Source organism: Oncorhynchus gorbuscha, unplaced genomic scaffold (assembly GCF_021184085.1).
Source record: "Oncorhynchus gorbuscha isolate QuinsamMale2020 ecotype Even-year unplaced genomic scaffold, OgorEven_v1.0 Un_scaffold_3298, whole genome shotgun sequence".
NCBI lineage: Eukaryota > Metazoa > Chordata > Actinopteri > Salmoniformes > Salmonidae > Oncorhynchus > Oncorhynchus gorbuscha.
The window spans coordinates 159-22500 of NW_025747574.1; the positions used below are offsets into that span (position 1 = coordinate 159).

At 45.6% G+C, this 22342-nt stretch overlaps 1 protein-coding gene across 1 annotated transcript in view; it reads right to left on the reverse strand.

The window, feature by feature from the left end:
• Positions 1-2221: 2221 nt before the first annotated feature.
• The window catches only part of LOC124027494 (sister chromatid cohesion protein PDS5 homolog A), a gene marked incomplete at both ends in the record, with an annotated part of 47559 nt that continues 27438 nt past the window's right edge, over positions 2222-22342 (reverse strand). The window contains 4 exon segments of the mRNA XM_046339907.1: positions 2222-2345; positions 7595-7755; positions 9515-9620; positions 11259-11374. Of these exon segments, the coding sequence (XP_046195863.1) occupies positions 2222-2345; positions 7595-7755; positions 9515-9620; positions 11259-11374 (507 nt within the window).

The window sequence follows — 22342 nt, forward strand, 5'->3', positions numbered from 1 at the left end:
TTGTCATGAGGATGATTTCTTTTGGATAATATTTGTTTGCAGTTATCCCTTCTTCTCTGCTCGGGTTTAGTCACTAGGGGCCCAGAGAGGAGATGGTCAGGCTTGTCTTCTTATGTCAATGTGTCTGTTAAACCGTGTGATGCTATGAAGAATATCAGAAGGGGGAGGACAGAATGGAGGTTCCTCTTCTTCTGGGAATGTGTCTAACTATTGTATGTCTCCTCTGAGGTTGCCCTTATCTTGACCTAGTATATGACCTATGACCTAGGAGGCTCACTATTGTATGTCTCCTCTGAGGTTGCCCTTATTATCTTGACCTAGTATATGACCTATGACCTAGGAGGCTCACTATTGTATGTCTCCTCTGAGGTTGCCCTTATCTTGATCGAGTATATGACCTATGACCTAGGAGGCTCACTATTGTATGTCTCCTCTGAGGTTGCCCTTATCTTGACCTAGTATATGACCTATGACCTAGGAGGCTCACTATTGTATGTCTCCTCTGAGGTTGCCCTTATTATCTTGACCTAGTATATGACCTATGACCTAGAGGCTCACTATTGTATGTCTCCTCTGAGGTTGCCCTTATCTTGATCGAGTATATGACCTATGACCTAGGAGGCTCACTATTGTATGTCTCCTCTGAGGTTGCCCTTATTGACCTAGTATATGACCTATGACCTCGGAGGCTCACTATTGTATGTCTCCTCTGAGGTTGCCCTTATCTTGATCGAGTATATGACCTATGACCTAGGAGGCTACTATTGTATGTCTCCTCTGAGGTTGCCCTTATCTTGACCTAGTATATGACCTATGACCTAGGAGGCTCACTATTGTATGTCTCCTCTGAGGTTGCCCTTATTATCTTGACCTAGTATATGACCTATGACCTAGGAGGCTCACTATTGTATGTCTCCTCTGAGGTTGCCCTTATTATCTTGACTTAGTATATGACCTATGACCTAGAGTCCACTTTGTATGTCTCCTGAGGTTGCCCTTATCTTGATCGAGTATATGACCTATGACCTAGGAGGCTCACTATTGTATGTCTCCTCTGAGGTTGCCCTTTATCTTGACCTAGTATATGACCTATGACCTAGGAGGCTCACTATTGTATGTCTCCTCTGAGGTTGCCCTTATTATCTTGACCCAGTATATGACCTATGACCTAGGGAGGCTCACTATTGTATGTCTCCTCTGAGGTTGCCCTTTATTATCTTGACCTAGTATATGACCTATGACCCTAGGAGGCTCACTATTGTATGTCTCCTCTGAGGTTGCCCTTATCTTGATCGAGTATATGACCTATGACCTAGAGGCTCACTATTGTATGTCTCCTCTGGAGGTTGCCCTTATCTTGACCTAGTATATGACCTATGACCTAGGAGGCTCACTATTGTATGTCTCATCTGAGGTTGCCCTTATTATCTTGACCTAGTATATGACCTATGACCTAGGAGGCTCACTATTGTATGTCACCTCTGAGGTTGCCTCACATTTACATTTAAGTCATTTAGCAGACGCTCTTATCCAGAGCGACTTGACCTAGTATATGACCTATGACCCAGGAGGCTCACTATTGTATGTCTCCTCTGAGGTTGCCCTTATCTTGATCGAGTATATGACCTATGACCTAGGAGGCTCACTATTGTCTGTCACCTCTGGACTTTGCCCTTATCTTGACCTAGTATATGACCTAGACCGAGGGAGGCTCAGTGTTGTATGTCCCCTCTGTGGTTGCCCTTATCTTGACCTAGTATATGACCTAGGACCTAGGAGGCTCAGTGTCTTCTCAGATCTTGTCCAGGAGGGGATGTATTTGAGATGGGAGTGTCTATAATTGACAATTGATATATTGGATGAGGTAATGTTTTGGTCCTATGTGGTATAATTAAAGATGGACTGTATTGATTTGATCGTATCTTAACATGTATTGACTCAGGGAGGTGAATGTTTATCTAATAATCAATATATTTTTACCTCCCACTTTGACAGAGTATTTAGTAACCAAATACAAGACTTTTCTATTGGCACTTTAGTATCACCGAGCAGCAAAGCCCTACTCTCTCTCTGTGTGTGTGTGTGTGTGTGTGTGTGTGTGTGTGTGTGTGTGTGTGTGTGTGTGTGTGTGTGTGTGTGTGTGTGTGTGTGTGTGTGTGTGTGTGTGTGTGTGTGTGTGTGTGTGTGTGTGTGTGTGTGTGTGTGTGTGTGTGTGTGCTACCTCAAAGATCTGCGCCAGCTGGACCTCCTTGTTACAGAAGATGGCGTGGATACAGTGGACAGCCTGTTTGGCCTGGTGGGGGGTCCCACGTTTAGCCTTCTGATGAAGGACTGGGATCAGGGTCCTGGGGGGGAGAGGAGGTTAACAGACTGACTACAGGGAGGAGAGGAGAATAACAGACTGACTACAGGGAGGAGAGGAGGTTAACAGACTGACTACAGGGAGGGAGGAGAGGAGGTTAACAGACTGACTACAGGGAGGGAGGAGAGGAGGTTAACAGACTGACTACAGGGAGGAGAGGAGGTTAACAGACTGACTACAGGGAGGAGAGGAGAATAACAGACTGACTACAGGGGGGAGAGGAGGTTAACAGACTGACTACAGGGGGGAGAGGAGGTTAACAGACTGACTACAGGGAGGAGAGGAGGTTAACAGACTGACTACAGGGAGGAGAGGAGGTTAACAGACTGACTACAGGGAGGAGGAGAGGAGGTTAACAGACTGACTACAGGGAGGGAGAGGAGAGGGAGGTTAACAGACTGACTACAGGGAGGAGAGGAGGTTAACAGACTGACTACAGGGAGGAGAGGAGGTTAACAGACTGACTACAGGGAGGAGAGGAGAGGAGGTTAACAGACTGACTACAGGGAGGAGGGGAGGTTAACAGACTGACTACAGGGAGGAGAGGAGGTTAACAGACTGACTACAGGGAGGAGAGGAGGTTAACAGACTGACTACAGGGAGGAGAGAGAGGTTAACAGACTGACTACAGGGAGGGAGAGGAGGTTAACAGACTGACTACAGGGAGGAGAGGAGGTTAACAGACTGACTACAGGGAGGAGAGGAGGTTAACAGACTGACTACAGGGAGGAGAGGAGGGAGGAGAGGAGGTTAACAGACTGACTACAGGGAGGAGAGGAGGTTAACAGACTGACTACAGGGAGGAGAGGGGAGGTTAACAACAGAGGGAGAGGGAGGTTAACAGACTGACTACAGGGAGGGAGGAGAGGAGGTTAACAGACTGACTACAGGGAGGGAGGAGAGGAGGTTAACAGACTGACTACAGGGAGGAGAGGAGGTTAACAGACTGACTACAGGGAGGAGAGGAGGTTAACAGACTGACTACAGGGAGGAGAGGAGGTTAACAGACTGACTACAGGGAGGAGAGGAGGTTAACAGACTGACTACAGGGAGGAGAGGAGAGGAGGTTAACAGACTGACTACAGGGAGGAGAGGAGAGGGAGGTTAACAGACTGACTACAGGGAGAGGAGGTTAACAGACTGGGAGGTTAACAGACTGACTACAGGGAGGAGAGGAGGTTAACAGACTGACTACAGGGAGGAGGAGAGGAGGTTAACAGACTGACTACAGGGAGGAGGAGGAGGAGACTGACTTAAGGAGAGGAGGTTAACAGACTGACTACAGGGAGGAGAGGAGGTTAACAGACTGACTACAGGGAGGAGAGGAGAGGAGGTTAACAGACTGACTACAGGGAGGGAGGAGAGGAGGTTAACAGACTGACTACAGGGGGAGGAGAGGAGAGGTTAACAGACTGACTACAGGGAGGAGGGGAGGTTAACAGACTGACTACAGGGGAGAGAGAGGTTAACAGACTGACTACAGGGAGGAGAGGAGGTTAACAGACTGACTACAGGGAGGGAGAGGAGGTTAACAGACTGACTACAGGGAGGAGAGGAGGTTAACAGACTGACTACAGGGAGGAGAGGAGAGGGAGGTTAACAGACTGACTACAGGGAGGGAGGAGAGGAGGTTAACAGACTGACTACAGGGAGGGAGGAGAGGGGGAGGTTAACAGACTGACTACAGGGAGGGAGGAGAGGAGGTTAACAGACTGACTACAGGGAGGAGAGGAGGTTAACAGACTGACTACAGGGAGGAGAGGAGGTTAACAGACTGACTACAGGGAGGAGAGGAGGTTAACAGACTGACTACAGGGAGGAGAGGAGGTTAACAGACTGACTACAGGGAGGAGAGGAGATTAACAGACTGACTACAGGGAGGGAGGAGAGGAGGTTAACAGACTGACTACAGGGAGGAGGGGAGGTTAACAGACTGACTACAGGGAGGAGAGGAAGTTAACAGACTGACTACAGGGAGGGAGGAGAGGAGGTTAACAGACTGACTACAGGGGGGAGAGGAGGTTAACAGACTGACTACAGGGAGGGAGGAGAGGAGGTTAACAGACTGACTACAGGGAGGAGAGGAGGTTAACAGACTGACTACAGGGAGGAGAGGAGGTTAACAGACTGACTACAGGGAGGAGAGGAGAGGAGGTTAACAGACTGACTACAGGGAGGAGGGGAGGTTAACAGACTGACTACAGGGAGGAGAGGAGGTTAACAGACTGACTACAGGGAGGAGAGGAGGTTAACAGACTGACTACAGGGAGGAGAGGAGGTTAACAGACTGACTATAGGGAGGGAGGAGAGGAGGTTAACAGACTGACTACAGGGAGGAGAGGAGGTTAACAGACTGACTACAGGGAGGAGAGGAGGTTAACAGACTGACTACAGGGAGGGAGGAGAGGAGGTTAACAGACTGACTACAGGGAGGAGAGGAGGTTAACAGACTGACTACAGGGAGGAGAGGAGGTTAACAGACTGACTACAGGGAGGGAGGAGAGGAGGTTAACAGACTGACTACAGGGAGGGAGGAGAGGAGGTTAACAGACTGACTACAGGGAGGGAGGAGAGGAGGTTAACAGACTGACTACAGGGAGGAGAGGAGGTTAACAGACTGACTACAGGGAGGAGAGGAGGTTAACAGACTGACTACAGGGAGGAGAGGAGGTTAACAGACTGACTACAGGGAGGAGAGGAGGTTAACATACTGACTACAGGGAGGAGAGGAGAGTTAACAGACTGACTACAGGGAGGGAGGAGAGGAGGTTAACAGACTGACTACAGGGAGGAGGGGAGGTTAACAGACTGACTACAGGGAGGAGAGGAAGTTAACAGACTGACTACAGGGAGGGAGGAGAGGAGGTTAACAGACTGACTACAGGGAGGAAGGAGAGGAGGTTAACAGACTGACTACAGGGAGGAAGGAGAGGAGGTTAACAGACTGACTACAGGGAGGAAGGAGAGGAGGTTAACAGACTGACTACAGGGAGGGAGGGGAGGTTAACAGACTGACTACAGGGAGGAGAGGAGGGTTAACAGACTGACTACAGGGAGGGAGGAGAGGAGGTTAACAGACTGACTACAGGGAGGGAGGAGAGGAGGTTAACAGACTGACTACAGGGAGGAGAGGAGGTTAACAGACAGACTACAGGGAGGAGAGAGGAGAGGAGGTTAAAAGACTGACTACAGGAAGGAAGGAGAGGAAGTTAACAGACTGACTACAGGAAGGATGGAGAGGAGATTAACAGACTGACTACAGGGAGGGAGGAGAGGAGGTTAACAGACTGACTACAGGAAGGAAGGAGAGGAAGTTAACAGACTGACTACAGGGAGGAGAGGAGATTAACAGACTGACTACAGGAGGAGGAGGAGGTTAACAGACTGACTAGAGGGAGGGAGGAGAGGAGGTTAACAGACTGACTACAGGGAGGAGAGGAGGTTAACAGACTGACTACAGGGAGGAGAGGAGGTTAACAGACTGACTACAGGGAGGAGAGGAGGTTAACAGACTGACTACAGGGAGGGAGAGGAGGTTAACAGACTGACTACAGGGAGGGAGGAGGTTAACAGACTGACTACAGGGAGGAGGAGGGAGGTTAACAGACTGACTACAGGGAGGAGAGGAGGTTAACAGACTGACTACAGGGAGGAGAGGGAGAGGAGGTTAAAAGACTGACTACAGGAAGGAAGGAGAGGAGGTTAACAGACTGACTACAGGGAGGGAGGAGAGGAGGTTAACAGACTGACTACAGGGAGGAGAGGAGGTTAACAGACTGACTACAGGGAGGACTGAGGGAGAGGGGAGGTTAACAGACTGACTACAGGGAGGAGAGGAGGTTAACAGACTGACTACAGGGAGGGAGAGGAGGAGGTTAACAGACTGACTACAGGGAGGGAGGAGAGGAGGTTAACAGACTGACTACAGGGAGGAGAGGAGGTTAACAGACAGACTACAGGGAGGGAGGAGAGGAGGTTAACAGACTGACTACAGGAAGGAAGGAGAGGAAGTTAACAGACTGACTACAGGAAGGATGGAGAGGAGGTTAACAGACTGACTACAGGGAGGGAGGAGAGGAGGTTAACAGACTGACTACAGGAAGGAAGGAGAGGAAGTTAACAGACTGACTACAGGAAGGATGGAGAGGAGGTTAACAGACTGACTACAGGGAGGGAGGAGAGGAGGTTAACAGACTGACTACAGGGAGGGAGGAGGTTAACAGACTGACTACAGGGAGGAAGGAGAGGAGGTTAACAGACTGACTACAGGGAGGAAGGAGAGGAGGTTAACAGACTGACTAGAGGGAGGGAGGAGAGGAGGTTAACAGACTGACTACAGGGAGGAGAGGAGGTTAACAGACTGACTACAGGGAGGAGAGGAGGTTAACAGACTGACTACAGGGAGGAGAGGAGAATAACAGACTGACTACAGGGAGGGAGGAGAGAGGTTAACAGACTGACTACAGGGAGGAAGGAGAGGGAGGTTAACAGACTGACTACAGGGAGGAGAGGAGGTTAACAGACTGACTACAGGGAGGAAGGAGAGGAGGTTAACAGACTGACTACAGGGAGGAGAGGAGAGGAGGTTAACAGACTGACTACAGGAAGGAAGGAGAGGAGGTTAACAGACTGACTACAGGGAGGAGAGGAGATTAACAGACTGACTACAGGGAGGAGAGGAGGTTAACAGACTGACTACAGGGAGGGAGGGAGAGGAGGTTAACAGACTGACTACAGGGAGGAGAGGAGGTTAACAGACTGACTACAGGGAGGAGAGGAGCTTAACAGACTGACTACAGGGAGGAGAGGAGGTTAACAGACTGACTACAGTCATGGACCCTTTACCCATTACATTAGCTATCCACCCAGTCTCTCCCTCCCCCCTCCCTCCTCTCTCCCTCCCACCCTGTCTCTCCCTCCCTCCCACCCTGCCTCCCCCTCCTCCCTCCCTCCCTCCCTCCCTCCCTCCCTCCCTCCCCTGTCTCTCCCTCCCTCCCTCCCTCCCCTCCCTCTCTCCTCCCTGTCTCTCCCTCCCTCCCCTCCCTCCCTCCCTCCCTGTCTCTCCCTCCCTCCCCTCCCACCCTGCCTCCCCCTCTATCCCTCCCTCCCTGTCTCTCCCTCCCCCCCTCCCTCCCTCCCCCTCTCCCCACCCTCCCACCCTCCCCTCCCTCCCTTCCCCCCCCTCCCCCTCCCCCCTCTGCCTCCCCCTCCCTCCCTCCCTGCCTCTCTTACGATCGTATCTGCTGTAGTTCGGTCTCTATTTTCTGTCCGGTGTTCCTGAAGATCTGAATGGCCGCCTCGGCCACCTTGTCATCCTCCATCTTCAGACACTGAAGCAGAGACTCATACGTCTCAGCAGAGTGGAACGCTGTGGGGTGGGTGAAGGACAGAACCTGGAGGAGGAGGAAGAGGAGGAGGAGAGAAGAAGAGGAGGAAGAGGAGAGGAGGAGGAAGAGGAGAGGAGGAGAAGAGGAGGAGGAGAGGAGAAGAGGAGGAAGAGGAGAGGAGGAGAAGAGGGAGAAGGAGAGGAGGAGGAGGAGGAAGAGGAGGAGGAAAGGACGTGGAGAAGGAGGAAGAGAGGAGGAAGACAAGAAAAAGTTACTCTGTCCATTCATCCACCGGTCCCTCCTCCCTCCCCCCTCGCCCCTCTCTCTCTCTCTCTTCATCCCTCCATCCCCTCTCTCCTCATCCCTCCATCCCCTCTTCTCCCTCCATCCCTCTCTTCATCCCTCCATCCCCTCTCTCCTCATCCCTCCATCCCCTCTCTCTCTTCTTCATCCCTCCATCCCTCTCTCTCTTCATCCCTCCATCCCCTCTCTCTCTTCATCCCTCCATCCCCTCTCTCATCCCTCCATCCCCTCTCTCATCCCTCCATCCCCTCTCTCCTCATCCCTCCATCCCCCCTCTCTCTTCATCCCTCCATCCCCTCTCTCTTCATCCCTCCATCCCCTCTCTCTCTTCATCCCTCCATCCCCTCTCTCTCTTCATCCCTCCATCCCCCTCTCTCTTCATCCCTCCATCCCCCCTCTCTCTTCATCCCTCCATCCCCCTCTCTCTTCATCCCTCCATCCCCCTCTCTCTTCTCATCCCTCCATCCCCTCTCTCTTCATCCCTCCATCCCTCCATCCCTCATCCCTCCATCCCCTCTCGCTCTCTTTCTTCATCCCTCCATCCCCTCTCTCTCTCCCTCTCTCCTCATCCCTCCATCTCTTTCCATCCCTCTCCCCTTCATCCCTCCATCCTCTCTCTCTCTTCATCCCTCGATCCTCCCGCTCTCTCTTCATCCCTCCATCCTCCCTCTCTCTTCATCCCTCCATCCCCTCTTCTTCATCCCTCCATCCCCTCTCTCTCTCTTCTTCATCCTCCATCCCCTCTCTCTTCATCCCTCCATCCTCCCGCTCTCTCTTCATCCCTCGATCCTCCCGCTCTCTCTTCATCCCTCCATCATCCCTCTCTCTCTTCATCCCTCCATCCCCTCTCTTCATCCCTCCATCCCCTCTCTCTCTCTCCCTCTTCATCCCTCCATCCCCTCTCTCTCTCTCCCTCTTCATCCCTCCATCCCCTCTCTCTCTCTCCCCTCTTCATCCCTCCATCCCCTCTCTCTCTCCCTCTCATCCCTCCATCCCCTCTCTCTCCTCATCCCTCCATCCCCTCTCTCTCTCTCTCTCTCTCTCTTTCTTCATCCCTCCATCCCCTCTCTCTCCCTCTCTCCTCCTCCCTCCCTCTCTCTTTCTTCATCCCTCCATCCCCTCTCTCCTCCATCCCCTCTCTCTTTCTTCATCCCTCCATCCCCTCTCTTCATCCCTCCATCCTCTCTCTCTCTTCATCCCTCCATCCTCCCTCTCTCTCTTCATCCCTCCATCCCCTCTCTCTCTCTTCATCCCTCCATCCCTCTCTCTCTCTTCATCCCTCCATCCCTCTCTCTCTCTTCATCCCTCCATCCCCTCTCTCTCCTCATCCCTCCATCCCCTCTCTCTCTTCATCCCTCCATCCTCCCTCTCTCTTCATCCCTCCATCCTCCCTCTCTCTTCATCCCTCCATCCTCCCTCTCTCTCTTCATCCCTCCATCCCCTCTCTTCATCCCTCCATCCCTCTCTCTTCATCCCTCCATCCCCTCTCTCTCCCTCTCTCTCTTCATCCCTCCATCCATACCTTCAGTAGTTCCAGTCCAGAGCGGATGGCAGTGTCTGGTGTGACACCTTCCTCATCATCATCAGCCGTTCCCTCGATAGACTTATTCAGCAGCTTGACCAGAGCACTGAGCAGAGAGACATCACATATAACATTATATAACCTCTTATTCAACAGCTAGACCAGAGCAGAGAGACATCACATATAACATTATATAACCTCTTATTCAACAGCTAGACCAGAGCAGAGAGACATCACATATACCATTATATAACTCTTATTCAACAGCTAGACCAGAGCAGAGAGCACTGAGCAGACCAGAGACATCACATATACCCTCTTATTCAACAGCTAGACCAGAGCACTGATCATAAACATTATATAACCTCTTATTCAACAGCTAGACCAGAGCACTGAGCAGAGAGACATCACATATACCATTATATAACCTCTTATTCAACAGCTAGACCAGAGCAGAGAGACATCACATATAACATTATATAACCTCTTATTCAACAGCTAGACCAGAGCAGAGAGACATCACATATAACCTCTTATTCAACAGCTAGACCAGAGCAGAGAGACATCACATATAACATTATATAACCTCTTATTCAACAGCTAGACCAGAGCAGAGAGACATCACATATAACATTATATAACCTCTTATTCAACAGCTAGACCAGAGCAGAGAGACATCACATATAACATTATATAACCTCTTATTCAACAGCTAGACCAGAGCAGAGAGACATCACATATAACCTCTTATTCAGCAGCTAGACCAGAGCAGAGAGACATCACATATAACATTATATAACCTCTTATTCAACAGCTAGACCAGAGCAGAGAGACATCACATATAACATTATATAACCTCTTATTCAACAGCTAGACCAGAGCAGAGAGACATCACATATACCCTCTTATTCAGCAGCTAGACCAGAGCAGAGAGACATCACATATAACATTATATAACCTCTTATTCAACAGCTAGACCAGAGCAGAGAGACATCACAAATAACCTCTTATTCAACAGCTAGACCAGAGCAGAGAGACATCACATATAACATTATATAACCTCTTATTCAGCAGCTAGACCAGAGCAGAGAGACATCACATATAACATTATATAACCTCTTATTCAGCAGCTAGACCAGAGCAGAGAGACATCACATATAACCTCTTATTCAGCAGCTAGACCAGAGCAGAGAGACATCACATATAACATTATATAACCTCTTATTCAACAGCTAGACCAGAGCAGAGAGACATCACATATAACATTATATAACCTCTTATTCAACAGCTAGACCAGAGCAGAGAGACATCACATATAACATTATATAACTCTTATTCAACAGCTAGACCAGAGCAGAGACATCACAAATAACCTCTTATTCAACAGCTAGACCAGAGCAGAGAGACATCACATATACCATTATATAACCTCTTATTCAACAGCTAGACCAGAGCAGAGAGACATCACATATAACATTATATAACCTCTTATTCAACAGCTAGACCAGAGCAGAGAGACATCACAAATAACCTCTTATTCAGCAGCTAGACCAGAGCAGAGAGACATCACATATAACCTCTTATTCAACAGCTAGACCAGAGCAGAGAGCAGATATAACCACACACACACACACACACACACACACACACACACACACACACACACACACACACACACACACACACACACACACACACACACACACACACACACACACACACACACACACACACACACATGTACCTGATGGCCTCTGAGTCGATGTGGACGGGCGCGATGCGTTCCAACAGGAACTTCACCATCTCCAGGAAGGGGTTGGTGGGCTGCTTCGGGAACGTCAGTTTACGAGTAATCTCCCTCTGCAATACACGATCAATACACGATCAATATCTAACTGGTACTGTTCCCTCTGCAATACACAATCAATATCTAAGTGGTAATCTCCCTCTGAAATACACGATCAATATCTAACTGGTAATCTCCCTCTGAAATACACGATCAATATCTAACTGGTAATCTCCCTCTGAAATACACGATCAATATCTAACTGGTAATCTCCTCTGCAATACACGATCAATATCTAACTGGTAATCTCCTCTGAAATACACGATCAATATCTAACTGGTAATCTCCCTCTGCAATACACGATCAATATCTAACTGGTAATCTCCTCTGAAAACACGATCAATATCTAACTGGTACTGTTCCCTCTGCAATACACAATCAATATCTAACTGGTAATCTCCCTCTGAAATACACGATCAATATCTAACTGGTAATCTCCCCTCTGAAATACACGATCAATATCTAACTGGTAATCTCCCTCTGCAATACACGATCAATATCTAACTGGTAATCTCCCTCTGAAATACAAGATTGCGATCAATATCTAACTGGTAATCTCCCTCTGAAATACACGATCAATATCTAACTGGTAATCTCCCTCTGCAATACACGATCAATATCTAACTGGTAATCTCCCTCTGCAATACACGATCAATATCTAACTGGTAATCTCCCTCTCAAATACACGATCAATATCTAACTGGTACAGTTCCCTCTGAAAAACACGATCAATATCTAACTGGTAATCTCCCTCACAATCGCTTAAAAGTTAGTCAAATACACGATCAATATCTAACTGGTAATCTCCCTCTCAAATACACGATCAATATCTAACTGGTAATCTCCTCTGAAAAACACGATCAATATCTAACTGAACCTTTTTGGAATCTCACCGCAGCTCTGAAAAACACGATCAATACACAATCAATATCTAACTGGTAATCTCCTCTGAAAAACACGATCAATATCTAACTGGTAATCTCCCTCTGAAAAACACGATCAATATCTAACTGGTAATCTCCCTCTGAAATACACAATCGTTTAAATGTTGGGGGTCAGTCTTAGAAATGTCCTTGTTTTTGAAAGAAAAGCACATTTATTTTGTCCATTTAAAATAACATTATTGATCAAGGATCAGAAAACACAGTTTATACATTTAATGTTGTAAACGACGTTAGCTCAAAAAACCCGAGAAAAACAATCCACTTCCAGGATGGATTTATGTTTGTAGTTATCCATTGGCTGCCTTTACAGATTCCATTGATTTAGGACTCAAGATTGCACTTCCTATGGCTTCCACTAGATGTCAACAGTCTTCAGACATTGTTTCAGGCTTGTATTCTGAAAAATTAGGGGAGTAAGGTCACTTGAATGAGTGGACACTGCAGTGTCCCAGAGGTTTTTCACGACCGAGAGGCTTTCTTGTTTTCTTGACGAAATTATTGTCCGGTTGAAATATTATTAATTATTACGACTAAAAACAACCTGAGGATCGATTATAAACATCGACATTGGATGATGTTACTACCTGTGGATTATTGAACTTTTTGGACTTTATCGGATACTATTTAGATTTCTTTGTGTAACTTCTACTTGGCTGGTAACTGTCTGCAGACAGCTGTTATAATTGAGCCTGTGGATTATTGAACAAAACGTTCCAGGTTTTATCAGGTATTATAATGTTCCAGGTATCCAATCAGACAGTATTATATTATAATGGGTCTACCAGACAGTATTATAATGTTCCAGGTATCCAGTCTATCAGACAGTAATATTATAATGTTCCAGGTATCCAGTCATGACAGTATTATATTATGATGTTCCAAAGTCTATCAGACAGGAGTCTTCCAGTCTATCAGAGTGCAACAGACAGTATTATGATGTTCCAGATCAGTCTAAAGATAAGTTCCAGGTATCCAGTCTATTTTATAATGTTCCAGGTGACTTTATATTATGTGTAGGTATCTCTATCAGACAGTATTATATTATGATGTTCTACTTGGCTTATAATGGTAAGTCTATCAGACAGTATTATATTATAATGTTCCAGGTATCCAGTCTAGATATTATATTATAATGTTCTATCCAGTCTGACAGTATTATATTATGTGCTGTTCCAGGTATCCAGTCTATCAGACAATCGTATGGTTTGCTTTCACCGACAGTAAAGGTATCCAGTTTTGAAATCTGACACCAGGTATCCAGTCTATCAGACAGTATTATAATGGATTAGCAAGAAGTTCAGTCTATTAAACCAGGTATCCAGTATAACATTTATATGATTTAAGTCTATCAGACTTTATAATGTTCCAGTTCTATATTATAATGTTCCAGGTATCCAGTCTATCAGACAGTATTATATTATAATGTTCCAGGTATCCAGTCTATCAGACAGTATTATATTATAATGTTCCAGGTATCCAGTCTACCAGACAGTATTATAATGTTCCAGGTATCCAGTCTATCAGACAGTATTATAATGTTCCAGGTATCCAGTCTATCAGACAGTATTATATTATAATGTTCCAGGTATCCAGTCTATCAGACAGTATTATATTATGATGTTCCAGGTATCCAGTCTATCAGACAGTATTATAATGTTCCAGGTATCCAGTCTATCAGACAGTATTATATTATAATGTTCCAGGTATCCAGTCTATCAGACAGTATTATATTATAATGTTCCAGGTATCCAGGTATCCAGTCTATCAGACAGTATTATATTATAATGTTCCAGGTATTAGTGTTCCAGGTATCAGTATTATATTATAATGTTCCAGGTATCCAGTCTATCAGACAGACAGTATTATATTATAATGTTCCAGGTATCCAGTCTATCAGACAGTATTATATTATGATGTTCCAGGTATCCAGTCTATCAGACAGTATTATATTATGTTCCAGGTATCCAGTCTATCAGACAGTATTATATTATAATGTTCCAGGTATCCAGTCTATCAGACAGTATTATATTATAATGTTCCAGGTATCCAGTCTATCAGACAGTATTATAATAATGTTCCAGGTATCCAGTCTATCAGACAGTATTATATTATAATGTTCCAGGTATCCAGTCTATCAGACAGTATTATATTATAATGTTCCAGGTATCCAGTCTATCAGACAGTATTATATTATAATGTTCCAGGTATCCAGTCTATCAGACAGTATTATATTATGTTCCAGGTATCCAGGTATCCAGTATTATATTATAATGTTCCAGGTATCAGTCTATCAGACAGTATTATATTATAATGTTCCAGGTATCCAGTCTATCAGACAGTATTATAATGTTCCAGGTATCCAGTCTATCAGACAGTATTATATTATAATGTTCCAGGTATCCAGTCTATCAGACAGTATTATATTATCTATCAATGTTCCAGGTATCCAGTCTATCAGACAGTATTATATTATAATGTTCCAGGTATCCAGTCTATCAGACAGTATTATATTATAATGTTCCAGGTATCCAGTCTATCAGACAGTATTATATTATAATGTTCCAGGTATCCAGTCTATCAGACAGTATTATAATGTTCCAGGTATCCAGTCTATCAGACAGTATTATATTATAATGTTCCAGGTATCCAGTCTATCAGACAGTATTATATTATGATGTTCCAGGTATCCAGTCTATCAGACAGTATTATATTATAATGTTCCAGGTATCCAGTCTATCAGACAGTATTATAATATTATAATGTTCCAGGTATCCAGTCTATCAGACAGTATTATATTATAATGTTCCAGGTATCCAGTCTATCAGACAGTATTATATTATAATGTTCCAGGTATCCAGTCTATCAGACAGTATTATATTATAATGTTCCAGGTATCCAGTCTATCAGACAGTATTATATTATAATGTTCCAGGTATCCAGTCTATCAGACAGTATTATATTATGATGTTCCAGGTATCCAGTCTATCAGACAGTATTATATTATAATGTTCCAGGTATCCAGTCTATCAGACAGTATTATAATGTTCCAGGTATCCAGTCTATCAGACAGTATTATATTATAATGTTCCAGGTATCCAGTCTATTATAATGTTCCAGACAGTATTATATTATAATGTTCCAGGTATCCAGTCTATCAGACAGTATTATATTATGTTCCAGGTATCCAGTCTATCAGACAGTATTATATTATGATGTTCCAGGTATCCAGTCTATCAGACAGTATTATATTATGATGTTCCAGGTATCCAGTCTATCAGACAGTATTATATTATAATGTTCCAGGTATCCAGTCTATCAGACATCCAGTCCAGTCTATCAGACAGTATTATATTATAATGTTCCAGGTATCCAGTCTATCAGACAGTATTATAATGTTCCAGGTATCCAGTCTATCAGACAGTATTATAATGTTCCAGGTATCCAGTCTATCAGACAGTATTATATTATAATGTTCCAGGTATCCAGTCTATCAGACAGTATTATATTATAATGTTCCAGGTATCCAGTCTATCAGACAGTATTATAATGTTCCAGGTATCCAGTCTATCAGACAGTATTATATTATAATGTTCCAGGTATCCAGTCTATCAGACAGTATCCAGTCTATCAGACAGTATTATATTATGATGTTCCAGGTATCCAGTCTATCAGACAGTATTATATTATAATGTTCCAGGTATCCAGTCTATCAGACAGTATTATATTATAATGTTCCAGGTATCCAGTCTATCAGACAGTATTATATTATAATGTTCCAGGTATCCAGTCTATCAGACAGTATTATATTATAATGTTCCAGGTATCCAGTCTATCAGACAGTATTATATTATAATGTTCCAGGTATCCAGTCTATCAGACAGTATTATATCCAGATCCAGTCTATCAGACAGTATTATATTATAATGTTCCAGGTATCCAGTCTATCAGATTAGTAATGTTCCAGGTATATTATAATATTATAATTTCCAGGTATCCAGTCTATCAGACAGTATTATAATGTTCCAGGTATCCAGTCTATCAGACAGTATTATAATGTTCCAGGTATCCAGTCTATCAGACAGTATTATATTATAATGTTCCAGGTATCCAGTCTATCAGACAGTATTATTATAATGTTCCAGGTATCCAGTCTATCAGACAGTATTATATTATAATCCAGTTCCAGGTATCCAGTCTATCAGACAGTATTATATTATAATGTTCCAGGTATCCAGTCTATCAGACAGTATTATATTATAATGTTCCAGGTATCCAGTCTATCAGACAGTATTATATTATAATGTTCCAGGTATCCAGTCTATCTATCAGACAGTATTATAATGTTCCAGATCAGTCTATCAGACAGTATTATATTATAATGTTCCAGGTATCCAGTCTATCAGACAGTATTATATTATGTTCCATGTTCCAGGTATCCAGGTATCCAGTCTATCAGACAGTATTATATTATAATGTTCCAGGTATCCAGTCTATCAGACAGTATTATAATGTTCCAGGTATCCAGTCTATCAGACAGTATTATATTATAATGTTCCAGGTATCCAGTCTATCAGACAGTATTATATTATAATGTTCCAGGTATCCAGTCTATCAGACAGTATTATATTTCCAGGTAATGTTCCAGGTATCCAGTCTATCAGACAGTATTATAATGTTCCAGGTATCCAGTCTATCAGACAGTATTATGATGTTCCAGGTATCCAGTCTATCAGACAGTATTATATTATAATGTTCCAGGTATCCAGTCTATCAGACAGTATTATATTATAATGTTCCAGGTATCCAGTCTATCAGACAGTATTATAATGTTCCAGGTATCCAGTCTATCAGACAGTATTATAATGTTCCAGGTATCCAGTCTATCAGACAGTATTATATTATAATGTTCCAGGTATCCAGTCTATCAGACAGTATTATAATGTTCCAGGTATCCAGTCTATATTATAATGTTCCAGGTATCCAGTCTATCAGACAGTATTATATTATAATGTTCCAGGTATCCAGTCTATCAGACAGTATTATATTATAATGTTCCAGTATCCAGTCTATCAGACAGTCTTATGATGTTCCAGGTATCCAGTCTACCAGACAGTATTATAATGTTCCAGGTATCCAGTCTATCAGACAGTATTATAATAATGTTCCAGGTATCCAGTCTATCAGACAGTATTATATTATAATGTTCCAGGTATCCAGTCTATCAGACAGTATTATATTATAATGTTCCAGGTATCCAGTCTATCAGACAGTATTATATTATAATGTTCCAGGTATCCAGTCTATCAGACAGTATTATAATGTTCCAGGTATCCAGTCTATCAGACAGTATTATATTATAATGTTCCAGGTATCCAGTCTATCAGACAGTATTATATTATAATGTTCCAGGTATCCAGTCTATCAGACAGTTTGGAGTTCGATCCAGTCTATCAGACAGTATTATAATGTTCCAGGTATCCAGTCTATCAGACAGTATTATTTATAATGTTCCAGGTATCCAGCTATCAGACAGTATTATGGTTCCAGGTATCCAGTCTATCAGTCAGTTTGGAGCCGCGCAGGTAGTATAACTTTTACATTTCATTATAGCACAACGGTTTGATTTGTCTAATCTTAGCAATTTCTTCTCAGCTAGCTACATAGCCGTCTTTGTATCAAAGATAATTGCGTAATTATCGTATTTCTCCGTCCTAACGTAGTCTTCACTAGCCAGCTAGCTAACGTCCACTGATTAGCTGCACTGGGAAAACTATTACACTCAACTGAACGACTTGATCAGTGTAGTGTTAGCTAGCTACATAGCTGTCTTTGCTGTCTTCGTATCTTCGTTCCAAGATAATTGTGTTGCTTAGGTTTAGAGTGTGTAGTGTGTAGTCTTAGAGTGATTATCTTAATTTACCGAGGTTAGCTAGCCAGCTATTTGTCGTCCTTAACGTAGGAGACTCTGCTAGCTAGCCAACGCTAGCCAACGTCTTCTGAATAGAACTCAACAACCCGGTCGCATTCACAGGTAGTATCACATTTTCATTTCATTTCATTACAGTACAACGGTTTGATTTGTTTGATCGTAGCTAGCTACATAGCTAGCTACATAGCCGTCTTTGTATCAAAGATAATTGTGTAGTCTAGAGCGATTTTCTAGGTTAGCTAGCCAGCTATTGTCGTTCTTTTAACGCAACGTAACGTAAACAACACTACTAGCTAGCCAGCTAGCCCCCGAATAGCAGCACTGTAGAAACTATTACACTCAACGGAACGACTTGATTAGTGTAGTGTCAACAACGCACCCACTGCCAGCTAGCCTACTTCAGCAGTACTGTATCATTTTAATCATTTTAGTCAATAAGATTCTTGCTACGTAGCTTAACTTTCTGAACATTCGAGACGTGTAGTCCACTTGTCATTCCAATCTCCTTTGCATTAGCGTAGCCTCTTCTGTAGCCTGTTAACTATGTGTCTGTTTATCCCTGTTCTCTCCTCTCTGCACAGACCATACAAACGCTTCACACCGCGTGGCCGCGGCCACCCTAATCTGGTGGTCCCAGCGCGCACGACCCACGTGGAGTTCCAGGTCTCCGGTAGCCTCTGGAATTGCCGATCTGCGGTCAACAAGGCAGAGTTCATCTCAGCCCATGCCTCCCTCCAGTCCCTCGACTTCTTGGCACTGACGGAAACATGGATCACCACAGACAACACTGCTACTCCTACTGCTCTCTCTTCGTCCGCCCACGTGTTCTCGCACACCCCGAGAGCTTCTGGTCAGCGGGTGGTGGCACCGGGATCCTCATCTCTCCCAAGTGGTCATTCTCTCTCTCTCCCCTTACCCATCTGTCTATCGCCTCCTTTGAATTCCATGCTGTCACAGTTACCAGCCCTTTCAAGCTTAACATCCTTATCATTTATCGCCCTCCAGGTTCCCTCGGAGAGTTCATCAATGAGCTTGATGCCTTGATAAGCTCCTTTCCTGAGGACGGCTCACCTCTCACAGTTCTGGGCGACTTTAACCTCCCCACGTCTACCTTTGACTCATTCCTCTCTGCCTCCTTCTTTCCACTCCTCTCCTCTTTTGACCTCACCCTCTCACCCTCCCCCCCTACTCACAAGGCAGGCAATACGCTCGACCTCATCTTTACTAGATGCAGTTCTTCCACTAACCTCATTGCAACTCCCCTCCAAGTCTCCGACCACTACCTTGTATCCTTTTCCCTCTCGCTCTCATCCAACACCTCCCACACTGCCCCTACTCGGATGGTATCGCGCCGTCCCAACCTTCGCTCTCTCTCCCCCGCTACTCTCTCCTCTTCCATCCTATCATCACTTCCCTCCGCTCAAACCTTCTCCAACCTATCTCCTGATTCTGCCTCCTCAACCCTCCTCTCCTCCCTCTCTGCATCCTTTGACTCTCTATGTCCCCTATCCTCCAGGCCGGCTCGGTCCTCCCCTCCCGCTCCGTGGCTCAATGACTCATTGCGAGCTCACAGAACAGGGCTCCGGGCAGCCGAGCGGAAATGGAGGAAAACTATCAGCCTCCCTGCGGACCTGGCATCCTTTCACTCCCTCCTCTCTACATTTTCCTCCTCTGTCTCTGCTGCTAAAGCCACTTTCTACCACGCTAAATTCCAAGCATCTGCCTCTAACCCTAGGAAGCTCTTTGCCACCTTCTCCTCCCTCCTGAATCCCCCCCCTCCCTCCCTCTCTGCAGACGACTTCGTCAACCATTTTGAAAAGAAGGTCGACGACATCCGATCCTCGTTTGCTAAGTCAAACGACACCGCTGGTTCTGCTCACACTGCCCTACCCTGTGCTCTGACCTCTTTCTCCCTCTCTCTCCAGATGAAATCTCGCGTCTTGTGACGGCCGGCCGCCCAACAACCTGCCCGCTTGACCCTATCCCTTCCCCTCTTCTCCAGACCATTTCCGGAGACCTTCTCCCTTACCTCACCTCGCTCATCAACTCATCACTGACCGCTGGCTACGTCCCTTCCGTCTTCAAGAGAGCGAGAGTTGCACCCCTTCTGAAAAAACCTACACTCGATCCCTCCGATGTCAACAATTACAGACCAGTATCCCTTCTTTCTTTTCTCTCCAAAACTCTTGAACGTGCCGTCCTTGGCCAGCTCTCCCGCTATCTCTCTCTGAATGACCTTCTTGATCCAAATCAGTCAGGTTTCAAGACTAGTCATTCAACTGAGACTGCTCTCCTCTGTATCACGGAGGCGCTCCGCACTGCTAAAGCTAACTCTCTCTCCTCTGCTCTCATCCTTCTAGATCTATCGGCTGCCTTCGATACTGTGAACCATCAGATCCTCCTCTCCACCCTCTCCGAGTTGGGCATCTCCGGCGCGGCCCACGCTTGGATTGCGTCCTACCTGACAGGTCGCTCCTACCAGGTTGCGTGGCGAGAATCTGTCTCCTCACCACGCGCTCTCACCACTGGTGTCCCCCAGGGCTCTGTTCTAGGCCCTCTCCTATTCTCGCTATACACCAAGTCACTTGGCTCTGTCATAACCTCACATGGTCTCTCCTATCATTGCTATGCAGATGACAACTAATCTTCTCCTTTCCCCCTTCTGATGACCAGGTGGCGAATCGCATCTCTGCATGTCTGGCAGACATATCAGTGTGGATGACGGATCACCACCTCAAGCTGAACCTCGGCAAGACGGAGCTGCTCTTCCTCCCGGGGAAGGACTGCCCGTTCCATGATCTCGCCATCACGGTTGACAACTCCATTGTGTCCTCCTCCCAGAGCGCTAAGAACCTTGGTGTGATCCTGGACAACACCCTGTCGTTCTCAACCAACATCAAGGCGGTGGCCCGTTCCTGTAGGTTCATGCTCTACAACATCCGCAGAGTACGACCCTGCCTCACACAGGAAGCGGCGCAGGTCCTAATCCAGGCACTTGTCATCTCCCGTCTGGATTACTGCAACTCGCTGTTGGCTGGGCTCCCTGCCTGTGCCATTAAACCCCTTCAACTCATCCAGAACGCCGCAGCCCGTCTGGTGTTCAACCTTCCCAAGTTCTCTCACGTCACCCCGCTCCTCCGTTCTCTCCACTGGCTTCCAGTTGAAGCTCGCATCCGCTTCAAGACCATGGTGCTTGCCTACGGAGCTGTGAGGGGAACGGCACCTCAGTACCTCCAGGCTCTGATCAGGCCCTACACCCAAACAAGGGCACTGCGTTCATCCACCTCTGGCCTGCTCGCCTCCCTACCACTGAGGAAGTACAGCTCCCGCTCAGCCCAGTCAAAACTGTTCGCTGCTCTGGCCCCCCAATGGTGGAACAAACTCCCTCACGACGCCAGGACAGCGGAGTCAATCACCACCTTCCGGAGACACCTGAAACCCCACCTCTTTAAGGAATACCTAGGATAGGATAAGTATTCCCCCCCCCCTTTAAGATTTAGATGCACTATTGTAAAGTGACTGTTCCACTGGATGTCATAAGGTGAATGCACCAATTTGTAAGTCGCTCTGGATAAGAGCGTCTGCTAAATGACTTAAATGTAAATGTAATGTATATTATAATGTTCCAGGTATCCAGTCTATCAGACAGTATTATATTATAATGTTCCGGGTATCCAGTCTATCAGACAGTATTATAATGTTCCAGGTATCCAGTCTATCAGACAGTATTATATTATGATGTTCCAGGTATCCAGTCTATCCATATATAATAATGAGTATTTCTGTTTTCTATTTTGGCGCTCTGCAATTTCACTGGATGTTGGCCAGGTGGGAGGCGATCGTCCCACGCCCCCTAGTGGGGTTAGGGAAGCAATGAAACTGGCCTTCTTGAGACTTGCTGAGTATCTGGAGCATCAGCCTTTGTGGGTTCGATTACAGGCTCAAAATTGACAAGAAACAGAACTTTTTTTCTCCCCAATTTTGTGGTATCCAATCGTTGTAGTAGCTACTATCTTGTCTCATCACTACAACTCCCGTACGGGCTCCGGAGAGACGAAGGTTGAAAGTCATGCGTCCTCCGATACACAACCCAACCAAGCCGCACTGCT